The sequence below is a fragment of the Salvelinus namaycush genome, chromosome 31, assembly GCF_016432855.1.
Source record: "Salvelinus namaycush isolate Seneca chromosome 31, SaNama_1.0, whole genome shotgun sequence".
Classification (NCBI taxonomy): Eukaryota; Metazoa; Chordata; class Actinopteri; order Salmoniformes; family Salmonidae; genus Salvelinus; species Salvelinus namaycush.
In genome coordinates this window covers 33,234,932-33,259,597 of record NC_052337.1, presented here as the reverse complement: position 1 = coordinate 33,259,597, position 24,666 = coordinate 33,234,932, and the positions used below count along the sequence as shown (strand labels likewise).

Below are 24,666 nucleotides of genomic sequence, written 5' to 3'. Positions count from 1 at the left end.
GAGGCGTCTGTTTCTTAAACTAGATACTCAAATGTACTTGTCCCCTTTGCACAGTTGTGCACCGGGGCCTCCCACTCCTCTTTCTATTCAGGTTAGAGCCAGTTTGCGCTGTTCTGTGAAGGGAGTAGTACACAGCGTTGTACGAGATCTTCAGTTTCTTGGAAATTTCTCGCTTGGAATAGCCTTCATTTCTCAGAACAAGAATAGACTGACGAGTTTTTGGACTGTTTTTGGACAATCCATCATAGACACATATACACCAAAATAGTGACATAAGTGAGTAGTTGATGTCTGTTTTTATTATCAATATGCATCCCTTCATTAAGATTTATTCTAATGGCCCATATAATGCCAAAAACATAGAAACCACAAATGGGGCAAAAAAAAGTTATACAGCTTCTTAAGTGTAATATATTTCCTCAAGAGAAAACATTTATCTTTGTCTCTTTGTTCCTAAATGGTACAGGTATATAAAAGGATTTGTTTTCAGATCTCCATACAGTGCTTTAGAGAAGCTCAGAATAAGCCAACTTACAACACATTAAGAATAAGGGGCACATTTTTTCAAATGTCTCAATGCACACAGCAGTTAAATATTTAAGTTATTACTTCCTGTTCCAATTGCTAAAGAACAATTCCAACTAGTTAAGTCAGTTTGGCTTTTTGGTCCATAACAGAACTTGTACAACTATGTTCCCAAATAATTGACCTTATTCAACGTCTATCTGAAACATCAGTATAAATGTTAAAACCTGCTATGAAATGTAACATTTTATCTATTTAGAATTTGCAGTGAGTTGAAAAGGTGAGCTTAGAATGAATGCAAAAGGAAGATCTACGAAGGAATAGAGGAATCTGCTAAATCAAAATGTCCCCATTTCTTTTTAATTAGAGATGAGATCAAACATGCACATTGTACTGCAACTATAGAATTCTCCACTTGCAGAGGACTTATGTTTTCAACATAATGCATTTACACAGCGGAATGTGGATTGCTCAGTGCAATTGAACTGCACCCCAATCCTCTTTTCACCAGTCCATTTCTCTAACCACTTCATCACATAACTAACCAGGGCCAATATAAACAGTAGCACTAAACATTTCCATTGAGTCAATCATAAGTGCATGTTGTTGTTGAATGATTCAGCACAAACAGTGCAGCAATAGAAGTAGCATCGTCAAAGTGAATGTTCAAGGCAGGTTGGAAATTAACACAATGATAACCACCATTTCTTTAAAACAGTTACTAAACCACCCAAGCTCTACCTCAGCACTCTAAAACCAAGCAGGTGCTTTTCACAGGCTCTTCTCTCTACAACAGGCATAGGTAGATTGTGGCCTTAACATTGGTTGCTTATCATTTTCACAACATATTTATCAATTAATTCCGCTATAATTAGGGCCAGAATTATTTACTTTTAATTTATATTAGAAGTAAAAAAGTAATGTCTCATATGTCAGAGCATTCCGAAAAATAAGGCAATGTCATTTCAGCTGCCGAAACAAATTTTTAACAAAAGCTGAAAATGTACATTAAACCCCATTACTCATCTTGCATAGCAAAAAACACCAGTACAATCCCATATCGAAATGTTTTAAACCATCATCATTTCACAAACACGTAGATAGATTTCTGGATAACGGATGTGGCTGTCATTGGAAGTGTTTTCAAATGAAATGAGTGTTCTTATTGCACATGTTCAGGCAGGCCCTGCTCTCCACTAAGACATTTGCTCCAGTTTCGTTATTCTCCAGTTTTACCGGAATGAGGACAAGCAGACAGCATCTCCCAAGGAATGGCAACTGACTGGAATGTCAAATGACTTCTGCCCAATACTGAAGCAGCAATTCTCCTTGGCCATCAAGTAGTGACTGTTTTCATGGACCATGTTCTGGGGAATTTCACGGTAGAAGAAGAAGCCGTTAAGCATATACTAAGATGACTACATAAACACTACCGCACAGTAACATACGTGTGTATTCTTTCACCTTGACGAGCACCAAATCTAATGTCCTAACCCTGTGCTTTTACTTCAGGGTTTAAATATCTAGGTAATAAACAATAATGCATGCAGCCTTGGTTTCAAACATCAGTTCAATAACTGACCGTATATAACTCCTCTGTGCTGAAACACACAGACCGATGTTCAATGGCAATCATTTGGTAGATTTCACTCCTACGTGTAGCTGTTCAGTTCTTGGCATGAATGCTTAAAAACACAAACAAAAACGACATCCAGCAAGGAGGAACATTTCCTCTTTAGCACATGTCAACAAAACACACCACCACCAAACTGCATCAGTGACTGATCATCTAGCCTACCTGTCTCTGCAGTCATTGAATAGAGCAATACCAAAAGCCTTTTCAGCACTATTCTCCTTCACTGTTCTTTGTTCAGGTACAATGAATAGACATATGGATATTCGCAATGTCATGGTCCTCTCTCCAGATGCGGAGAGGTTTTAGTGTTATGCAGAGGAACACGTCCTCTTCAGTGTTTTAGTCAAAGTCACTGGATCCACTTTGGGAGAAGCTGAGCTACAAACAACATGCTAAGTTATTTCATATAAGTGGTTGGGCTGCAGTCATATACTTAGAAAAACTGAGGAAGCCCTCAGAAATGATGGACCGTTTTACATTTTTGTATTATGCCATTTTGGATTTGATTGTGGTCCAAGATCAGTTGGTGATGAATTTCCAAATATGAAAAAAATAAAATAAAATGCTCACAGCTGGCTGTTATCATTTGGTCAGATAAAACATGTTTGTTCATCCTGTGTTATCCATCAGATCTTAAAGTCAATAGGAAGAACATATTTCTTCCCTCTATTTTCTCTTCTCTTCATTTGTGTCCAAATCCTAGGAGGACATACAGTGCACTCTGGTATGGAGAATTAAGTGAGGATGTGGGGGTGGTTCAGTGGTTAGCGTTGACTCAAGTCAGGGGTGGGGTTTGACTGAAAGTTAAGGGATAAAAAGTTCAGGGAGTGGGTGGTGTTTGACTGGAAGAGCAGTAGTGGTGACTATGTTTGACTGAGGGGGGTGTGTGACTGGTAGATCAATAGTGGTGACTCAGGGTTTGACTGGGAGGGGGGGGGGACAAAGTAGATCAGTAGTGGTGACTGGGGGGGGGGGGGGGGGTGTGACTAGTAGATCAGTAGTGGTGACTGTTTGACTGAGGGGAGGGTGTGACTGGTAGAGCAGTAGTGGTAACTCAGGTTTTGACTGGGGGGGTGTGTGACTGGTAGAGCAGTAGTGGTAACTCAGGGTGTGACTCAGGGTTTGACTGGCTGCGTGAGGGAAGGGAAGACAGAGGATGACTCAAGGCTCAGCAGGAGGGTCGGTCGGTCGGTCCGTTCTTTGGCGACATGGAGAGGATGCTCTCTGCCTCTTCGTACATCTGAGGAAGAGACAGAGGTCAATAGAAGCCAGTCAACATGTATTGTTATGAATGTGTGCGTTTACCGGGATAAATGGCACGTCCTGGAAGAGCTCCTGGATGAAGCGGCGTGCCGACAGACGGAACATGCAGTGGGCCAGCAGGTAGGACACCTCAGAGTAGAGACAAATGTCATCGAATGCATAGGGGAACTTCTCCTTGATCCTGTCAACACAACAGACACAGGGATATCAACCTCGGTTTGAGTGTGTGTAGTGAAAGGAATGTGTGTGTGTCTTACGTTAGCAGGTTAGTCTCGTGGCCTTTGGTCCCCACAGAGGAGCTGAGGTTGACCACCAGACGCAGGACCTCCTTCCTGAGGAGAACCCTGCCGGCCGGAGCATCCTCTGGGATGGACTTCACTCCTGAGGGGGGAGAGAGACCACAGAAAGCCAGGAGGGTTAGTCCATTCCTCTTCAACAAACAAAATAACCCTTCGCTTGTGAGAAAAGCATTGTATGAGAGAAAATATATATTTTTAAACACTTACCCAAAACCAGTTCAGTGCTGCGGGTGCTTCCTGGGGAGCCCTGGGACATAGCATCACTGCACCCAGACACCCCTGACAGTTTGGTTTGGGCCATGACCTCCAGGTGATTCTGCACAGGTGGACTGCACCACTCTGAGAAAGGGTGGTCCTCCGTCAAGTCTGAGGGAGAAAGGAGAATTCAATTAAGTTGTTTATTGGTCACAGACTGCTACTATAATAAGTAAAAAGAATACAAGGAAGCAAAAATACAAATTGATAAACAGCACAATGTTCTATATACACACTGAACAAAAATATAAACGCAACATACAACAATTTCAATTATTTTTCTGAGTTACAGTTCATATGAGGAAATAAGTCAAATTCATTTATTTCAATAAGCTCTAATCTATGGATTTCACAAGACTGGGAATACAGATATGCATCTGTTGGTCACAGATACACCCCCCCCCAAAAAACAAAAAAACAATGGGCCTCAGGAACTCATCAGTCTTTCTGTACATTCAAATTGCCATCGATAAAATGCAAATTGTGTTCACTGTGCATGCCAAACGCATCTGCGGCATTGTGTTGTGTGACAAATCTGCACATTTTAGAGTAGCCTTTTATTGTCCCCAGCACAAAGGGCACCTGTGTAATGATCATGCTGTTTAATCAGCTTCTTGATATGCCACACCTGTCAGGCGGATCAATTATCTTGGCAAAGGAGAAATGCCCACTAACAGGGATGTAAACAAATTTGTGCACAAGATTTGAGAGAAATAAGCTTTTAGTGCATATGGAACATTTCTGGGATCTTTTTATTTCAGCTCATGAAACATGGGACCAACACTTTACATGTTGTGCTGATATTTTTGTACAGTACAAATATAATGTATCTGCAGCTGACCTGGGTGGCTGTTGGATGCGCTGAAGCCAAGCACAGTCAACCCAGTGCAGTAGAGGCAGTTGTCATCATTGTGTTCCTGTAGACCAGTCTCCTCTGAGCCCAGTAGCTGCTGCTGCTCTGCACGGCTCACCCCCATCAGCTCTGTGATGCTCAGCTGGGAGCGGAGCACAGCATGCCGGGAGTGAGGGCTGGGACCTGGGGGAAGGAGCACACACACACACACGCGATCATACATTTACTCCTTTTTATTCAAGCCTGTTGGTCCTGAGCAGGCCTCTTATCTCAAGCAGAGCCATGATCCCCCCCCCCCCTGTGCTAAGCTCAGTGCTATACAACTCCTTACTGAAGGAAAGAGATTGTGTTGACCCTGGGCTTTCTTACCATCTGAGTCACCAGAGAAGAATTTGGCAGATCTGTCCTCAGAGGGCGGGCTGGTTCTCTTCAGGAAATATGGTGTTTCTTTTATCTAAAAAACAAATGATGCTACAGTTAGCAACACTCACAGCTTTATCCTTAAATATATAAACAACCTCAATTTCTTTGGTAAAATATTTAGAGTACAAGTTAAATTGATAGATGAGGGGTCAGAGTGGGATGAGATGGGGAGTGGAGTGGGCCAGGGGGCTCAGTGCGTCTGGGTTCAGAGAGAGGGGTCAAACGATGGTCACTACCTGGAACATGTTGTTGATGTCCACGGGCAGCGCCAGGCCAATGAAGTCATCAGAGCTGCCATAGGTGGCACTGGACACCATGGATCTCACTGAGGAGGACCGCTGCAGAGTGGTCTGGCTGATGGGGCTCAGCAGATCCTCCTTATCCAGAGAGGCAAAACTCAGAGCCTTCAGGAACCTAGAGATGGAGAGAGATAGTGAGTTAGGAGGCAGGGCAGGTAGTGTGATGGGGTGGGGAGAAAGAGAGATCAATACTGAGTAAAAAAGACAAGACAGTACTTATAGAACAATGCAAACATAAGGTAGGTTTGACTTGACTTTCTACATACAATCAGCAGTTGGTTGCCTCAGTCAGGGACATGGGTCAGGAGAAAAGGAGGGCTAGACTTCCCACACCATAATATAGATTAACATTTAGGATGTAGGAACAGTGGAGTCACGTCTACTCAAATGACCACAGCAGGGCTCAGAAGGGCCTAGGGTTACAACATTTCTGTAACTTTCCCAAAATTCACAGGATTTCTGGAAAACCTGTGAATTTTGGGGAAGTTACTGGAATTTTGCTACCATAGAAGGGGCACAATAAAGTTGATGCCAAGGGTGGACGTGGGGGACGGGGTGTTGCAGCTTAGCGCCTCCTCTATGGTGTCAAATAAGGAACATCCAATAAAGGAGAGGGAGGGAGCGGTGAGCTAGCGCCTGCTAAGATGTCTGTCCACGCACCGTGGAAGGAGGGCTCTGACAGGCCTGCGACTGGACCCAGCTGGCCCACCGTGACCCAAACAGCCAAACCTTTTTTCTGAGCACCTATTGAAAAAGGGACCATCAGAAACAGCACACACACAGCATGTTACTCCCATTGGGGGAGGGCTGCTGAGGGCTGAAGAGACACGACTTTACAGAAGATCTGTCATCAGATACAGTTGTTTAACATGATTCAGATACTGTTGTTTAAGAACATGATCCCGGTGATGGGATGATAAGTCTACTGAGGGAGTGGACAACATTTTTTTTTTGTAATAGTTACAAATGGAATTACTCATTATTTTGGTTTCAACAACGTTCCTGGTACATTTCAGCAAATTCCAGAAGTAATTGGAACATTCATTCAAGCCAGAGCAGAGGTCAAACTGCTGAGGGCACAAAAAGGTGACACTTTTTTTCACTGAAACATGCAAAAAAAAATCCCTGCTAGGGGGAAATGCAGGTTAACTAATTAAACAAAGAATATGATCTACATGATCAGTCTCTGTGTGTAAAATAAAAAGTGGTTAATATGAACCTAACACACAGCAAAAAAATGTAAAGAAAGCAATCCAATGTTATTTGTTGCCTAGACTTTACTGCAAATGATACTCAAGTCTTGAGAAAAAAAACAATACACTAATATCGCAGTTAGTCATGACAGCCTTTATATTAGAACGCTTGAGACCACACACATACAGCTGGAGTCAGAAGTTTACATACACTTAGTTGACTGTGCCTTTAAACAGCTTGGGAAATTCCAGAAAATTATATAACAGCCTTAGAAGCTTCTGATAGGCTAGTTGACATCATTTGAGTCAATTGGGGGTGTAACTGTGGATGTATTTCAAGGCCTACCTTCAAACTCAGTGCCTCTTTGCTTGACATCATGGGAAAATCAAAAGAAATCAGCCAAGACCTCAGATTTTTTTTTTGTAGACCTCCACAAGTGTGGTTCATCCTTGGAAGCAATTTCCAAACGCCTGAAGGTACCACGTTCATCTGTACAAACAATAGTACGAAGTATAAACACCATGGGACCACACAGCCGTCATACCGCTCAGGAAGGAGATGCGTTCTGTCTCCTAGAGATGAACGTACTTTGGTGCGAAAAGTGCAAATCAATCCCAGACAAACAGCCAAGGACCTTGTGAAGATGCTGGAGGAAACAGGTACAAAAGTATCTATATCCAGAGTAAAACGAGTCCTACATCGACATAACCTGAAAGGCCACTCAGCAAGGAAGAAGCCACTGCTCCAAAACCGCCATAAAAAAGCCAGACTATGGTTTGTAACTGCACATGGGTACAAAGATCATACTTTTTGGAGAAATGTCCTCTGTTCTGATGAAACAAAAATGTAACTGTTTGACCATAATGACCATCGTTATGTTTGGAGGAAAAAGGGGGAGGCTTGCAAGCTGAAGAACACCATCCCAACCGTAAAGCACGGGGGTGGCAGCATCATGTTGTGGGGGTGCTTTGCTGCAGGAGGGACTGATGCACTTCACAAAATAGATGGCATCTTGAGAAAGGAAAATTATGTGGATACATTGAAGCAACATCTCAAGACATCAGTCAGGAAGTTAAAGCTTGGTCGCAAATGGGTCTTCCAAATGGACAATGACCCCAAGCATAATTCCAAAGTTGTGGCAAAATGGCTTAAGGACAACAAAGTCAAGGTATTGGAATGGCCATCACAAAGCCCTGACCTTAATCCTACAGAAAATTTGTGGGCAGAACTGAAAAAGCGTGTGTGAGCAAGGAGGCCTACAAACCTGACTCAGTTACACCAGCTCTGTCAGGAGGAATGGGCCAAAAATCGCCCAACTTATTGTGGGAAGCTTGTGGAAGGCTACCCAAAACGTTTGACCCAAGTTAAACAATTTAAAGGCAATGCTACCAAATACTAATTGAGTGTATGTAAACTTCTGACCTACTGGGAATGTGATGAAAGAAATAAAAGCTGAAATAAATCATTCTCTCGACTATTATTCTGACATTTCACATTCTTAAAATAAGGTGGTGATCCTAACTGACCTAAAACAAGGAATTTTTACTAGGATTAAATGTCAGAAATTGTGAAAAACTGAGTTTAAATGTATTTGGCTAAGGTGAATGTAAACTTCCGACTTCAACAGTAAATTTTGCACTTATATCAGGAAAAAAACAAACATCTTAAAGTAAAAATAGAATTAAACAAACAGGAATTCTATTTTTGCTCTGTTATCGTGGCCACTATAGACATCAATCAAGGGCACAAGGCTACATGTGTGCAAAAATAACGTTCACTGAGTAAAAAAATATATAATTTCCCCCTCACACACGCGTAACTGCCAAATTCAACACAATAAAAACAATATATTTGAGCTACACAGCACATTATTACATTGTACACTTCCTGCCTGTGGGGACATCTGTTCTACAATGTGCCAGCAAAAGTGAAAAAGAGGGAAAGTGTGTGGTGTTCCTTTCACCTCTATAGTGGCATCCACTGTAGAGGCCCAGCTCCAGCTACACTTAATTCCTGAATCCACTTGTTAAATGAGGTGTTGCTTGTTTTCACCTAATTCTCTCATTCGGAAAATTAACCAGATACTGTAGAGGGGAAACATTTGTTAACAGATGGTGGTTAGTTCGTTAGCATTTCACACAGATTGCCAGGGTCCAGTAAGCAACTAACGTGTTATAACTTAAGGAACGGCAAGGAGTCGTATACCAGTTAATACTATAGCGAATTGGTTAGGTTACTAATGTTAGCTCATCTGATCTTGTAACGTTAGCTGGCTAATGTTAGCTGTCTGACTTTATTAGCAAGCTAATTTTCACACCATAAACTCAATTACTTGATCAGATAAATTGGCTAATGTTGCTCAACATTTATCTGGCTAGCTACTGAGAATTCGATCCAGCTAACAAGATACTTACTTAAAACAATGTTAATACTTGTTCCATCACACTTTCTCCCTCACCTCAAACTTTCGAAATGCCAGTAGTTTTTCGGCTACAGCTCATGAAGTATGCTTCAGCACCTTCTCACCCCCGTCTCCGTGGTCAGGCTCCTCACCTAACGTTACCTCTTCGTTATCGCTGCTGTAACTGGCAAGCTGCCTTTCCAGAGAGTGCGCCGATGCTTTAACTAGTAAATTGGTTGTCTCTTCTTTCTTCAGTCTCGTGCTGCGCTGCATTCTGTTGTTATGTAAACGATTGGCTGAGCCTTGGATACAGCAGCCAGTATTGCTCCAAGCGCGCATCACTCGTTCTCTTACAGCCAGTAGTGATCCAAACCTCCCCCGTCCAAACTTTTCTCATCAGATCTACACGAATCACTTAGGTCACTTATTTTGGATTCAAAACGGCGAATTTCGCCAAAAGGTGACTAGTTTGCATCCCTGATTTATGTGTATGTGCGTGTCTGTTACCTCCTTGGGGTGAGTCTGGAGTCCAGGCTGCCAGTCTTCATGTTGATGGTATCGGTGAAGAGCATGTCTTTGGCTGGGGAAGCCAGAGCCTCGCTGTGGGACAGGGATGAGTGGATCCTCTGCTGCTGCAGCCTCTTCAGCGTAGCGTAGCCCAGCGCGTCACGCTGACTAGCGTACGTGTCACGACAACTTGCGTACTTCAGCGTGGCGTAGCCCAGCGCGTCCCGGGAGTTGGAGTACATGAGGCTGCAGTCCGTCAGGCCGCTCAGGGTGGTCAACGAGGGCGACTTGAGGGACTGGGCGCGGCGGGGAAGGGTGTGGGAGGAGCCGGGGGGCACCAGGGAGGCAGAGCTGGATTTGGACAGGGAGGAGAGGTGGGCGGTGTGGGGCTGGGGGGTGAGGGAGGTCAGGGTCTGGATGGTTTGGGCGCTGATCACACTGTTGATGCTGACACCGTCCGTGTCGATGGTGGAGGGCAGGGTCTCCCTGGAGGGGCTGGAGCTCATAGAGCTGATGCCGCTGGTGGTCGTGTCCGTGTTGAAGCTCTGACTGCGTGATTTAAACTGAGTCCCCCCGCCCCCTCCGGACGGGCCATACCCGGCCAGGCGCTCCCGGCTAGCCTGTTCTCTCTGGTTCTCACCCACCACTGACCCTCCTACCCCCACTGACCGGCCTGGCAACCTCCCCTCCCCCTCCCCAATGCTGGGGGTGCTTCCCCGGTTCTCAGATACCTTGCTGCCCACAAAGGAAGTTTCTAGGTTGACAGAGGGGCTTTTGGGCAAGTGGCCGTCATTATAGATTGGGAAGACGTCTGAAGATCCAAAGGTGTAGCTGGGCTCGGTGACGGTGCGTTTGCGCCCCTGTTCCCCCTCCACCCCTCCTCCGCGGCCCCTGGGAATGCCCTTGGGGTCGCTGTTGCTGCGGAGCTTCTTCCCAGATAGCGACAGGGAGTGGAGGAGGCGGTTGCGGAAGCGGCTGGAGGCCAGGAGGGTGAAGGGGCTGCGGTCTTTGTACTTGGGTCTCATGTACATAGGAGGATCGTCCGACAGGTCACAATTCTCCAGCCTCTCATCGTCCATGATGTACATACCTGGAAGTGACCATTCACGGTTAATCAAATCAAATTGTATTTGTCACATGCACCGAATATAACAGGTGTACGCCTTACCGTGAAATGCTTACAAGCCGTTAACCAACAATGCAGTTAAGGAAAAAAAAGTGTTAAGAAAGTATTTATTAAAATAATAAGAATATATATTTTAAATAAAATGTACTTGGTAGTTTGGGGTAAACATTTGGAGATACTGTACCAGTTAAAATTAAATTATAACTAGTTGTACAATGATGACTAGAGACTTACTGGGTTGTGTGGAGTCACTCTCACTGTTGTGCATGGAGCTGGTGGAGTCAGAGGCGAGGCTGAGGCTGGAGGGGACAGAGGACAGCAGACTGGGGGGGTTGGGGTGGGGCTCCATGTCATCGGGGACAACGGGCCACAACGTCCGGCGGCTGTGTCTCACAGCGTCCCAGCCGTGCTGCTTCAGCATGTCACAGCCCTGACGTGTCTTCGAGATAAGCCCCAACACGTACAGACACGTCCTACACAGAGTCAGACATTACAGAAAGGTCCTGGACAGAGATAGAGTAATCTTATGGGACAGCACAAGCATGTTGCTGCACTAGAAGCACCTTCAATATGAGAGTTTCAAATATGAATACGTCTTACCCTCTGACGGAGAGAACCTCACAGTGCAGAGCCAGAACCACTATGTCAGGGATCACCCCTTCCTCTTGCAGGAGGTTCAACCCCCAGTTTGACGACCCTATGTTACCCTGGAAACAAGCAGTTTAAAAACATTAATTCTCATGTAATTAGGAAAACGATTTCATGGGTGAATCATGTCAATAATTGGCACATAATTGTGGAACTCCTCAGGTTAAAATAGATGTGGTAGTTAGTCATTCTTAATCATACTGACCAAGGCCCAAAGTGCTGCCTTAAGTTGTTTAATGCCCTCCCACTTGTCCAGCATTGGGGAGCGAACAGTGTAGCTTAGGTCAGGAACCACATTCTAAAGAGAAAGTAAGAAACTAAAATAGTATAAACGCATTATGCCTGTAGGCCTAATTGCTACTTGACGAGTGTAATAGTGGGTGGTTCAACTAGCTGCAGTTACCTGGACTTCCAGTAGATGGCAGCCTGTCTTGTCATGGACAAGCTGGCCATACAGATGCACAGGAAGATAAACATTGGGCCTCTGTAACCTTTGGTTGCTTCGACGTACATAGTTGTCTCCGTCGACAGGTTTACGGTACGTGGTGAGAGCCTCGTTCAGCTGCTCCTCTATCATGTCCACATATTTCAGGTTATACTCCTACAAAACATACGAGGACATAAAAACTCGGACAGTTTTTGATGCTCTCATGCGACAGCCAAAAGATGCAACTCATCATCTATTACATTGTTTGCTTGAGTATCAATGTACCTTCTGCCATTTCTCTAGCTGCTTGGTGACGTAGCCCCTCTCATTGAGGTAGGAGAAGCCCTTTGGAATGGACAAGAACCTGGAGATAAGAATGACAGAGGTTAGAGACAAAAAGGACCTAATACAGAGTACAAATAACAGAGGCGTTTTCTCCCAGCAGCTTACCGTAGCAGCAGCAGGACCCCCTTGTCCCCAAGGTGTGTGAGAGCTGGCTTCATCTGGATCAGAGCATGGAGGTTTGCCTGGAGGGGAAAAAAACACATCTCAGCTAATACACTACTGGAGTCAAAAACTACTGGATTAAAATAAATTACAGATGGTAAGGTACAGCAGTGACCAGGGATGACATAGCAAGACACCGCAACAGAAACTCAGGCCCCTCATTCCTCACCTTGTCCTCGCAGGCCTCATCCAGTATGTCCAGCGCCTCCATGGAGATACTCTTATTGCGGTCGTGGAGCTGGGTGACCAGGAGCTCGATGCCCCAATTACTGAAGAACTCCACGTTGGCACGCAGCAGCACCCGCAGGTGTTTAGTGGCATACAACCTGCAGTTCTGTGGTACACCAACAGAGGGCAGAAGAGGACAGGCTACAGACAAAGACAGTATGAAGATTGGCTAAAACTGCTTCTTCAATAGAAATCCCCCCCCATCACACTTGTAGCCCATGTCAAGGCTACGTTGGCTAGCTAAGCTCACGAGTAGAAACACGTCGTCAGGTCCAACGGTCATCTCACTCCGAACTGTGCATGTGCAGGCCGCCAAATCAACGGCACTCCTTTGATGTTAAATTGTTTTTGACGGAAATTCTAACGCGTCAGTTTGTCACTTTCAACGAGGTTACTCGTGAACTACTAAAGACATTGGCTCGAATCTACATTCTGCCTTTTAATTGAGGTTTAATTAACAATTAAGGAAGAATTTTTCACTACTCTCAATGACTTCTCAAACCCCAAACCCCGGCCTGGTCCGTTTGGTCTGGTTCACGAGTGTTCCCGAAGGTCTTGCAATGTTGTTATGGAGTTACTGTCATTCTGAAACCCTAACACATATGCTCCATTTCAAGCACAACAAACCGAATTGCACATCACAATATACAAATGAAATACAGGTAGTTGCTTTCCAAACACGTGTGCAAGCTCCTCCACCCTCTCTACGACACCAAGATTGATCAATTCCTGTGTGAATTCCATCTGTGCGTTCTCAGTGTAGGTGGTGTTGTTCTTACGTCAGTGGCAGCGGTGAGGATCTTGGACAGGATGACCCTGGACAGCCCGTCACGGCTGTAGTCCAGTGTGGACACAGTGAGCTTCAGCAGGTGGTCCCGATTCTTCAGTGTACAGATGTTCAACAGGCTAGTAGGAGAGCACAGGATACAGGGAATCAATGCACTGCTCAAGTACCATACACACAACAACACAATGACTTGAGTGAAGATGAAGTGAGAGTGAATAAGGACAAAGGAAATTCTCTGCAGTAGCTTAAAAAGGCACCAGGCACCTCTAAAAATGGGCCTGTTGAAGGTACTAGGGATCTCCCAAGAAATAAAAAAACACTCGGAAGAAACTAGTTTGGAAAAAAACACACTAATGGACATTGAGAGACTGACCACTGGAAGACACTACACTTCTCCAGCATCTTGACGCCGTGCGGGTGTGAGGAAAGAGTGCCCAGGAACAGGAAGTAGTGCTGGCTGAGGGTGGTGAGCAGCCCATTGCTCTGGAGACTGCGGTCGGGCTTGAGCCCCGAAGAAGATGAGAGCCATTGGACTATGTCCTTCACCAGGTCCTCCAGGTACACCTGCCCATCCTGACACACAGAGGCGTAATGTTCAGGTAATGTTGGACATGGTGAGAGAGGTCAAAGCAAGGTCATGTAATTATTATTATTTTAAATTTTACCCCCTTTTCTCCCCAATTTCCGTGGTATCCAATCGCTAGTAATTACTATCTTGTCTCATCGCTACAACTCCCGTACGGGCTCGGGAGAGACGAAGGTCGAAGGCCATGCGTCCTCCGAAGCACAACCCAACCAAGCCGCACTGCTTCTTAACACAGTGCGCCTCCAACCCGGAAGCCAGCCGCACCAATGTGTCGGAGGAAACACCGTGCACCTGGCCCCCTTGGTTAGCGTGCACTGCCCCCGGCCCGCCACAGGAGTCGCTGGAGCGCGATGAGACAAGGATATCCCTACCGGCCAAACCCTCCCTAACCCGGACGACGCTAGGCCAATTGTGCGTCGCCCCACGGACCTCCCGGTCGCGGCCGGCTGCGACAGAGCCTGGGCGCGAACCCAGAGACTCTGGTGGCACAGCTAGGGCTGCGATGCAGTGCCCTAGACCACTGCGCCACCCGGGAGGCCGGTCATGTAATTATTTGATTATCAAAAGAGTTTACAATCAGAAGTTGTTTAAAACGTTTTTTTTGATTGTTCATTAATAGGCCTGCATAGTGAAATTCTCTACTGCTGTTTGTAAATATCAGTAGTCTATTAGAGTGTTACCTCATAGTAAACCCTCTCACCTCGTCAGACTCCAGGAGGAACTCAATGAACTGGCATCCCACCACAGTGAGCTGCCTGGCTTTGCTGTGGTCCAGCTCCAGGCTGGCATACAGCTTACTGCTGGGCTTATAGAAGAACAGCAGCCTGCGCACAAACCTGCAGAAATAGAAGCCCAGCGTCAGTCAGACAGAGAGAAATAGAGAGAAGCCCAGCGTCAGTCAGACAGAGAGAAATAGAGAGAAGCCCAGCGTCAGTCAGACAGAGAGAGAAGCCCAGCGTCAGTCAGACAGAGAGAGAAGCCCAGCGTCAGACAGACAGAGAGAGAAGCCCAGCGTCAGACAGACAGAGAGAGAAGCCCAGCGTCAGACAGACAGAGAGAGAAGCCCAGCGTCAGACAGACAGAGAGAGAAGCCCAGCGTCAGACAGAGAGAGAAGCCCAGCGTCAAACAGAGAGAGAAGCCCAGGATCAGACAGAGAGAGAGGAAAGACAACAAAAGAGGATCAAACACCACAAGCATATTCCCTTCATGTTACCTTTGGTTTGGTGAAAGAAGTGGTTGTAATGTTACTTACTTGTGTATTTGTTCATCTTTATTGCTCCGCAGGTTAACGTTTGGCCACTACAGATGGGAAAAGGCAACATAAAAATAAAAAAAACTTAAATTGAAGAGACAGTACTGAAAAAGAGACTGTAATAAGTTTGGATGTATTGCAGTCCTGCTCCACTCACCTTCAGTATTGTTGCGATGAGAACCCAGTTCCAGTCCAGGTTCTCTTTGTGGTTCAGGATGTGGCTGTCTCTCAGGTTCATCATGAGAGCATCCTCAGTGTCCTGCAATGCAAACAAGGACAGCATTTCAAATACCACCACAGCAAATCCCAGATGTTTTTGTTGCAACACAGGGACATGGTTTGATATGTACCTTAATGACAAAGATATCTCTCTGTGTTCTAAAGTGCTGGTCTCTACAGTAGTGTGAAGCCTTTGATTTGCGGATGATGTGGTCCAGGTACAGGCTGTTGGGTTTGGGTCCTTTCTTCTTCTTCTCGTGGAAGCACTTCAGGTAGTTGACCGCTGCACTCGCCCGTCTGAAAAATGACAATAGATGTCGTGCCATTGTCAATAACACGAAATCTAAACGAAATCCAAAGTATTTTATGGGACTCTCCTGTAGCATATGCATTGTTTAATTGTTTAATTAGGGTAGAGAGTTATGTAACTATAGTCGTACAGTCTTTGCTCCTGTCTGCTACAGAGTAAATTCCTCACAATGGTCCCTGTCTATAGTGAACCCAAGTAACTTCCTCTGCGCTCTATGGTAAGTAGTTGACACTCACAGTCTCTTCTCCTGGGCGATGTCGAAAGAGGCAGCCTTGTTGATGAGTGTGGGCAGACAGTGCAGGTGGTGGCTGTGGGAGTGTGGGAGGATGGTGTTGGCCTGGGGGAACAAAAATAAACAGTTACAACAACCATGAATAACAAATTACAAACTGACACCAAAAAAACTCATTAAAAAACAAATGTGTCAAAAACTCCTAGAGCATATCCTCTGGTCCAGTTCATTGACCTCACATAATGTTAACATCTTAGAGGACAATGACTTGAGTTACCATGTGAAGCAGTTCTCCCAGTAGAATGGTGGCTCGCACAGAGTTGTTGTCATCGGTGCTTGTGATAACCTCAATCAGACCCTGTTGAGAGGTACACAGGCTTTACACGACAGGCAACAGTGGTTTGCGTGTGGGATCTTTAGGTAGTAACAGATATCCAACAGCACTATTTGGTTGAACATACACAAACTTATTGATCCTCTGACATTGATGACCATACCTCAAGAAGTCCACTCTTGATGAAGGCAGACAGTACCAAAGCCAGGTAGTTATCCATTAGGTCAGGCCTGAGGGGGCAGACAGAGAACACTGAGTTTATGCAGAGAATGTGTCACATAATCATGAGTAAAGGAGAGTTGAAATTCAGTGATTGTTTTTACCTTGACCGAGCTCGATGCGGAAGGATACATTTTGCTTCAGAAGCCACAAAGCCGTCGGATAACCTCCAACTGTCTTGGAACCTACTGGGGTCTATAGGGGGAGTATAGAGACAAGTATACCTTGTGACTCAATAATATATGGTACATGAGATACATGATAAGGCGGTTAGAGGTTATTTACTTGAACAGTGACATTGTACCCACCCACACTGATAAGTGCTTCAATAAAGTCTGCAGTCGCAACAGGCATGGGGAGCCGGAATATATCATACATCACCTCTAACAAGCCTTTCTGTGGGAGATTGAGAGGAGCCATGTTTACTTACACACAGTCTAATAATGACTCCATTATCCCCTCATTAAAAATGTTGACATTTTGATGAGGAGTGGGGAAATAATATTTTTAGGGGTGTGCTCTACATTATTCCTACATTAAACTGAGTGACATTGTTATCTGTGTTTTTGAGCCCAACCATAGAGCAATCTCGAGGTAAACTTGAGGACACTGCATTCCTTTTGACCTCAGTTGTCACATGCTGATAATGTCCATTTGATGCTATGCTTACCCTTACTTCCACATTTGGTATACATAGCAGGCCAATAAGAGACTGGATTCCAGAGTTGCCTGACTTGCACAGGTTAATGATGCCTGGGGTGAGATCGAGACAGAAAGACAGCATAGGGTCAGGTAAGAACACGTTCATATCACATCACTAATAACATATATCAAAGCTATCAGGGTATAAAGACACTCAAACTCATAGATGATTGAATATGAAGGATTAATGTTCACCTGACCAGGAGCGAAAGGAAGCAACTATGGACATCTTACTGGCCAGGAATCGAGCTTCCCGGTCTTCCCTGGTGTGGACATCAAAATGCATTAACATCCCCAAAATAATTGATACATTAAATACAACACCAGTCAAAAGTTTGGACACAAACTCCTCTCACTGTCAACTTCGTTTATTTTCAGCAAACTTAACATGTGTAAATATTTGTATGAACATAAGATTCAACAACTGAGACATAAACTGAACAAGTTTATGTTTTGCATTTTGGTAGGCCGTCATTTTGGTAGGCCGTCATTTTGGTAGGCAGTTTTGCATTTTGGTAGGCCGTCATTGTAAATAATAATTTGTTCTTAACTGACTTGTCTAGTTAAATAAAGGTTAAATAAAATAAATAAAAAATAAAGAGGATAAATTCATTAGTTACCAGCCTCAGAAATTGCAGCCCAAATAAATGCTTCACATAGTTCAAGTAACAGACACATCTCAACATCAACTGTTCAGAAGAGACTGCGTGAATCAGGCCTTCATGGTCACATTGCTGAAAAGAAACCACTACTAAAGGACATCAATAAGAAGTAAACTTGCTTGGGCCAAGAAACACAAGCAATGGACATTAGACCGGTGGAAATCTGTCCTTTGGTCTGATGAGTCCAAATTTGAGTTTTTTGGTTCCAACCGCCGTGTCTTTGTGAGACGCAGAGTAGGTGGACAGATGATCTCCGCATGTGTGGTTCGCACCCTAAAGCATGGAAGATGTGTGATGGTGTCAGAGTGCTTTGCTGGTGACACTGTCTGTGATTTATTTAGAATTCAAGGCACACTTAACCAGCATGGCTACCACAGCATTCTGCAGCGATACGCCATCCCATCTGCTTTGTGCTTAGTGGGCCTATCATTTGTTTTTCAACAGGACAATGACCCAACATACCTCCAAGCTGTGTGAGGGCTATTTGACCAAGAAGGAGAGTGCTGTATCAGATGACCTGGCCTCCACAATCACCTTACCTCAACCCAATTGAGATGGTTTGGGATGAGTTGGACCGCAGAGTGAAGGAAAAGCAGCCAACAAGTGCTCAGCATATGTGGGAACTCATTAAAGACTATTGGAAAAGCATTCCTCATGAAGCTGGTTGAGAGAATGCCAAGAGTGTACAAAGCTGTCATCAAGGCAAAGGGTGGCTACTTTGAAGAACCTCAAATCTCAAATATATTTTGATTTGTTAAACACTTTTTTGGTTACACTTTTTTGTGTTATTTCATAGTTTTGATGTCTTCATTATTGTTATACAATGTAGAAAATAGTAAAATAAAGAAAAACCCTTGAATGAGTAGGTGTCCAAACTTTTGACTGGTACTGTATGTATAATCCACACTTACTTGAGTTGCCCCTCTGATGTGTCTGCATTGTGTCTGTAGTGAAAGTCCGTGTACGGGGCCAGGATTTGCTGGAAGAAAAACAGAACGAGAAAAACAAAATCACATTCAATGAGGAAAATAATCAAATTAATCAAATTCCTATTAATGAATGCTGCTCGAGCGTGTATTGTCAGTACCTCGAGCTCCACATCTGAGCGCACATACTGGCGTGTGTGTGGGTGGTTGAGGAGGTGTAGGATGGTAGTGATGAGTGCCTCGTTGATGCGACTCAGCTGACAGTCGATCACGTTCTTCAGAATGGTGCTGAGACCACTCCTCTGAGCCACCACCACAGGGTTCTTCACAGCTGCAGAACAAAGGAATCACACAGGGTTTAACCAAAAGATCACGAATAGATAAGTGTGTGCGCGCGTGTGGTGCCTCACTCACCAAGTTCACAGATGATGGCGATACAGACGCGCACCATGCGGTCTCGCTCCTGTAGCCCATCTTTGCCCACGGCAATAAGGGAGTTGGTGACAGACGAGGGGAAGAGCAGTGCATTCACTGTGATCATCTGTAGGGGGCAGCAGAGAGGGGACAGTTCAGAGTCTCACATAGTAGTACTCGCGTGACAGAAAGATGTTTACTAAATAAGTAAGGGATAATCAACGAGGGGCTATGCGTTCTATGGAAAATAATGAACGACGTGGAAGGTGTGTTCCACAACGTGGTAGCGGAGTGGAATTATTTTCCAGAGAACGTAGAGAGCCCTGAGTTGATTATCCCTTTCATACCATGGCTATAATTTCACACATGCCACTATAAATGTGTTTATTTGCCATTAGAAATGTGTTCAACATCCACTGAAGTAGCTAGAACGTTTACTAGATAGCTACAGTAGTTGCCGTGGTAACCAAACAAACAGACTTGCTTGATTAGTCCTAGCTCGCTATTATGAAAATCGAATTCAACAATATCAATACTGTTTTCAATTCTACTTTCAAAAGCAGCTCAAACAAACATGTAAAAATGAATTGTACCGTGCAAATATACTGTGTGTTAAAGGGAAATAATGCATGCTTTGGAATGCCCTTCAAGCCAATCAGAAATGAGTATTCTAGTTCAACAATGCTATGGTATAAAGATTGTGCCTCTAATCCTGGACGCTGATTGGTTAAAACCGCATTACAGCCGGTGTCTATTCCACAAGTTACCACCGGCTAAATCTATGACGTTGAAATGCCCATTTACTCTGTTCCATCTGACTGCGCAATTCACTGTCTCATCAGCCCAGCCAGGCAATTTATACACTTGATCTGCACTGTAAACAGCATCTAGGAATTATCTTACATTTCTTTTAGACTAACATTTAGTTTTCAACAGCGGAGATTTGTATAAACCTTGCTGTCTGACATTAGCAACATTGTTTCAGAATTGAAATTCGATCTCCAGTTGTCCCATAGTAATGAACTTGTCGGGGTCGGGAGTCAGGATGAGACAGACAGACAGGCAGGCAGCTTTTCTCAGCCAGTCGAAATCATGAATCAGCATCATTTTTATGTATATATATAAAGAAATGTCAGTAGAAAACAGGTCAAACGAAACGAAGTGCAGCTTGTTTACAGTCTTTCCAGCTTCAGTTTGAAGTGATTGTGTTAGCTGTGTTGTTGGCTAGCTCCTCTGAACAACAGTGTCCTGACGAGAGAGCACATTTTCTATGCCAGGTGAAATCGCATCATTAGTTCATTGTTATGGATGTATCTAAATAAATGTCACTAGAAAACAGCTTAAACAAATGCAAATACTTTGTTGTTTTTCTGGCTGCACTGTTTTGATGGGACTAAGTTAGCCGTAGTTGGCTAGCTAGCAAGCAAGCGATAAGAACGTTGCCAGCCAGTATGGCAATAGAACATTTAGAACCTCCGAACCAATAGAACGAACGACCAGCTGGCTCGGGTAGAAATCCTAGATTTGCGTCAAGACTATATCTTGTGGAAGGATGAAATAGTATAAATAAATTCTGCAAAATTACGTTTATAATGAAAATACGCAGAGTTTTTTTGAATATGTTGGTAACCCATTTTAGAAGTGATAATGCTCTTGAAGCCAGTGTTGGCATGGTTTGCAGGCCCTTGAATTCATCTCGAGCGAAACCACACCCGTGCCAATATATCCTCCAAACACCAGCTTCTCTGGCATTATCACTCAAATAACTTGTCATACTTTGACATCTTACTGAATGGTACACTATGCATAAAATTAATTGAGTTAGGGAGAGGTTGGGGTGTCTCACCTTTCGCACCAGCCTGAGAGCCTGTGTTCTTTCCACCTCATTGCTTTGCTGGATGTCTATGCACCTGGAGAAGGACATACTCAGTCACTCAGTGGTTGAGAGGTTACGTGGGCTCAACATTGGGATAAGTCACACACATACACACACACACACTGTTCAGATGTAGCACTCACCTGGCGATCAGGTAGTCCACCTGAAGACGGAGGACCTTCTGGAGAATAGCGCTGTCTCTGATCAGGTAGCGTAGAGCCCTCAGCCCTGCAGCTCGCACCTCCTTAGCCTCATTTAACAGCGCTAACCGGAGACTAGAAAAGCGGCAGGATGGGAAGTGTGGGGGGAGGAGAAGAATAAGGAATAACAAACCAGTCTGCACTTGACTTCATTATAATGGAAAAATCATTGTATAGTGGAACTGGAAACAACGTAGGCCGTCATTGAAAATAAGAATTTGTCTTAACTGACTTGCCTAGTTAAATAAAGGTCAAATAAATAAAGAAAATAAATCAGCAGTGGTCTAAGTGGTCTAAGGCACTGCATCGCAGTGCTAGCTGTGCCACTAGAGATTCTGGGTTCGAGTCCAGGCTTTGTCGCAGCCGGCCGCAACCAGGAGACCCATCCGGCGGCGCACAATTGGCCCAGCGTCGTCCGGGATAGGAGAGGGTTGGGCCGGCATGGTTGTCCTTGTCCCATCGCGCACTAGCGACTCCTGTGGCGGGCTGGGCGAAGTGCACGGTGACACAGTCGCCAGGTGCACAGTGTTTCCTCCGACACATTGGTGCGGCTGGCTTCCGGGTTAAGTGGGCATTGTGTCAAGAAGCAGTGCGGCTTGGCTGGGTTGTGTTTCGGAGGACGCACGGCTCTCGACCTTCGAAGCTCCCGAGTCCGTACGGGAGTTGCAGCGATGGGACAAGACAGTAACTACCAATTGGATACCACGAAATTGGGGAGAAAAAGGGTTAAAAGTAACAAAACTAAAAAAGAAAGAAAAAACAGCTGGTACTGTATATGTAGCACTACTGAAGATTAATTTCTCAAAAGAATCACCAAATGACGATCTCTTCATGTGTAAACCCAAGCTTCTCCTCTGAGTGGCCTGCATTGCAGAGAAGCTGTGACAGATGGAGACAAACATACGCGTAAGAACACATTGTCGTGGTAATTTCCTGTATTACTACGTGATGAGAGCAAACCACACACAAGTCAGAGTTATATTTAAAAGTCCATCTTTAATTATATATGAGCTTCACCATAGCCCTTTTTGACTCTCAGATCAATTCAGTGTCTATAAATGAATTCTCTGAGAGTGCTTACAAAACAATTCTTAGTTTCTTTTATAGAAAAGATACACCCCTCTCAACTTACATGACGAATAACAGATCTTAGGAACATTACAAAGAACCTTTTACTTGAAAGAGGAGTATCCCATAGCTAGATAGCATTAGCTATAAGTTATCGTTCAGTTTGGTCTCCTAAAACGAGGTTCCAATCTCGTGCTTGGTACCAAAACATTACCTCATCCAATGGCATATATCAATTGTCAATTCTAGATACTCCCATCTCAAATACACCCCCTCCTGGACAAGATCAGAAAAGACAGTGAGCCACTTAGGTCATCACATGGTTTAACAGATACATTGACATATGAAGACAAGCCTGACCTCTCCCCTCTCTGGGCCCCAAGTGACTAAGCCCTAGCTGAGAAGGGATAACAGTATAGTCCAAAAGAAGACATTCTAATGACAAGAATAAATAAAACATCTTATTTATCTATGTTACCTAACTAATTCTGATTCAGCCACGACAACATTCAACATAAAGAATCAAACGTTACATACACTTAATGTCTGCTGAGATGTTGCCCCACAAACCTTTATAAAGTTGTTCAGGTGACCAAGTTTGCGCATGTTGGAGACTCCTTGTTGCTTGGCAACATTCTGAAGGATTTCCCGAAGGTTGTCTGAAGGATCTGAAAGGAAACATCAATAGGTACAATGAACTGAAAGGTTCTCTCACTGGGTTACAACTCTGTTCCAATACGGTACAGTAACAGAACACACTGTGTTCAGGAGAGACCAGCATGACTAAGCCTCATTAATGAGTGGGACCGGAACACTAAACTGGAAATAGAAACACATTTGGGATCAGGGCATTTGGGATTTCTTCACCCGAGTGAGCAATATAAAATCTTAAGCGATAAATCAGTAAAACATTACTATTCAGCAATGGTCCGAATGTGCTTTTCTATGCTTCAGTCAAGTGACTTCAGATTCGCAGTGTCCATGGGGAAATCTGGGGATATCACTTGGACAGAGTGTTCCTGTAATGAGGACAGTTAAGATGCCAACATGTATATTTAGCTGAATTGTGGTGGTACTGCTCTGCTGTGAAAACCCATTGCAGTTCAGTGACCAAAAAAAAATAACTCAGTATTACCATAACATCATACTGTTGATCAAGGTTGTGGCATTTTGAAGGTGAAATATGATTCAACTAACTTTTGAAAATGCCTCTAGGGGCTTACTGTTACATCCATCAGTTTAACAGGGGAGCTACTATCCTAACCTTGAGGTAAGTCTGCCAACGTCACTTTTTATGCAGTAGCTACATAACTTCAAACAATAACAACATAATTTGTTTACAAACTCTCCCATGATGAAAAAACAAACAATGCAATACAGGCCCTTAACATTTGGATTATGATGATAAAGTAGGAATGTGTTGGCGTTTAGCTTCAATAAGGCATGGGCCTATTCTGCAAATAAATCAAGTGAGGGACTGGGACACATTTCTCTAGTAGAAAATCAATGGCATTGAATTAGCATTGAATTGCATACAAGCCATATGCAGTGAGCTAGAAACATTGAATGACACTAGCTAATATCCAAACAATAACATGCATCAAAACAACAATGTCGTGATGATCATGTTTTGAATTGCTGCTAGCTATGCTACTTAGCCAGGCTGTCAACACAGTTAGCATTGTAGCTAACTAATTTATATATAGGGAGTTACCATGTTCGGCCATTTAGCAGCAAGCTAGCAGCATCCTACTAATAAATTAGCTAGCTTCGATTCAATTCTGGGATGGTGACTCCAAGCTCCAATCTGATTCACCCACCTCTGGAGAGATCGAGTGGTACATTTTCATCCCCACTGTCATTCCGACCTGTCAAAGCAAACCATACACACCAAGCATTAACCGTTAGCAAGGAGCCAGCAACTAACAGGTACAATGAAAGTTCCGCTTTGTGTTTTGGAGGGTTGCTAATCTCTGGTCCAGACTGAAATATATATTGTCTCACCTCGCATCCGAATGCTTCGACTCGGACGGCCTCGGATGTTGACCGCCATCTTTACAGAATAATTCAACACCGACCGGACCGGAATCAACAAGGATTATCGCGAGAAATTCCACACTCATTGCCTCTTATCTAGCCCAACCACAGTATATGGGGCTGCAGTATTTAATGCATACTGAAATAAAAGGTATTTCTGCACCATCTATGTGCTGCCCCTTGCAAATCATTGTAAATTCAACATTTTCATGATTTGAGGACAGTGCCATTTATGACAATCGACATTCGG

At 44.2% G+C, this 24,666-nt stretch overlaps 1 protein-coding gene across 1 annotated transcript; it reads right to left on the bottom strand.

The window, feature by feature from the left end:
• Nucleotides 1-277: 277 nt before the first annotated feature.
• Nucleotides 278-24,450, bottom strand: LOC120025702 (rapamycin-insensitive companion of mTOR-like). The gene is made up of 37 exons (XM_038970277.1): nt 24,384-24,450; nt 24,200-24,247; nt 22,950-23,047; nt 22,126-22,190; nt 21,255-21,386; nt 21,082-21,145; nt 19,236-19,362; nt 18,983-19,152; nt 18,807-18,874; nt 17,429-17,496; nt 17,202-17,284; nt 16,840-16,927; nt 16,636-16,726; nt 16,476-16,542; nt 16,256-16,336; nt 15,983-16,083; nt 15,568-15,733; nt 15,375-15,476; nt 15,218-15,264; nt 14,665-14,800; nt 13,752-13,951; nt 13,371-13,497; nt 12,533-12,697; nt 12,307-12,383; nt 12,142-12,220; nt 11,833-12,030; nt 11,635-11,727; nt 11,382-11,488; nt 11,016-11,254; nt 9,656-10,745; nt 5,491-5,668; nt 5,201-5,285; nt 4,820-5,014; nt 3,931-4,089; nt 3,682-3,805; nt 3,467-3,605; nt 278-3,401 (listed from the first exon to the last, which is right to left on the bottom strand). Exons 1-37 carry the CDS (start codon nt 24,430-24,432, stop codon nt 3,330-3,332), a joined length of 5,178 nt encoding a protein of 1,725 aa, XP_038826205.1. The 5' UTR covers nt 24,433-24,450; the 3' UTR covers nt 278-3,329.
• Nucleotides 24,451-24,666: the final 216 nt, after the last annotated feature.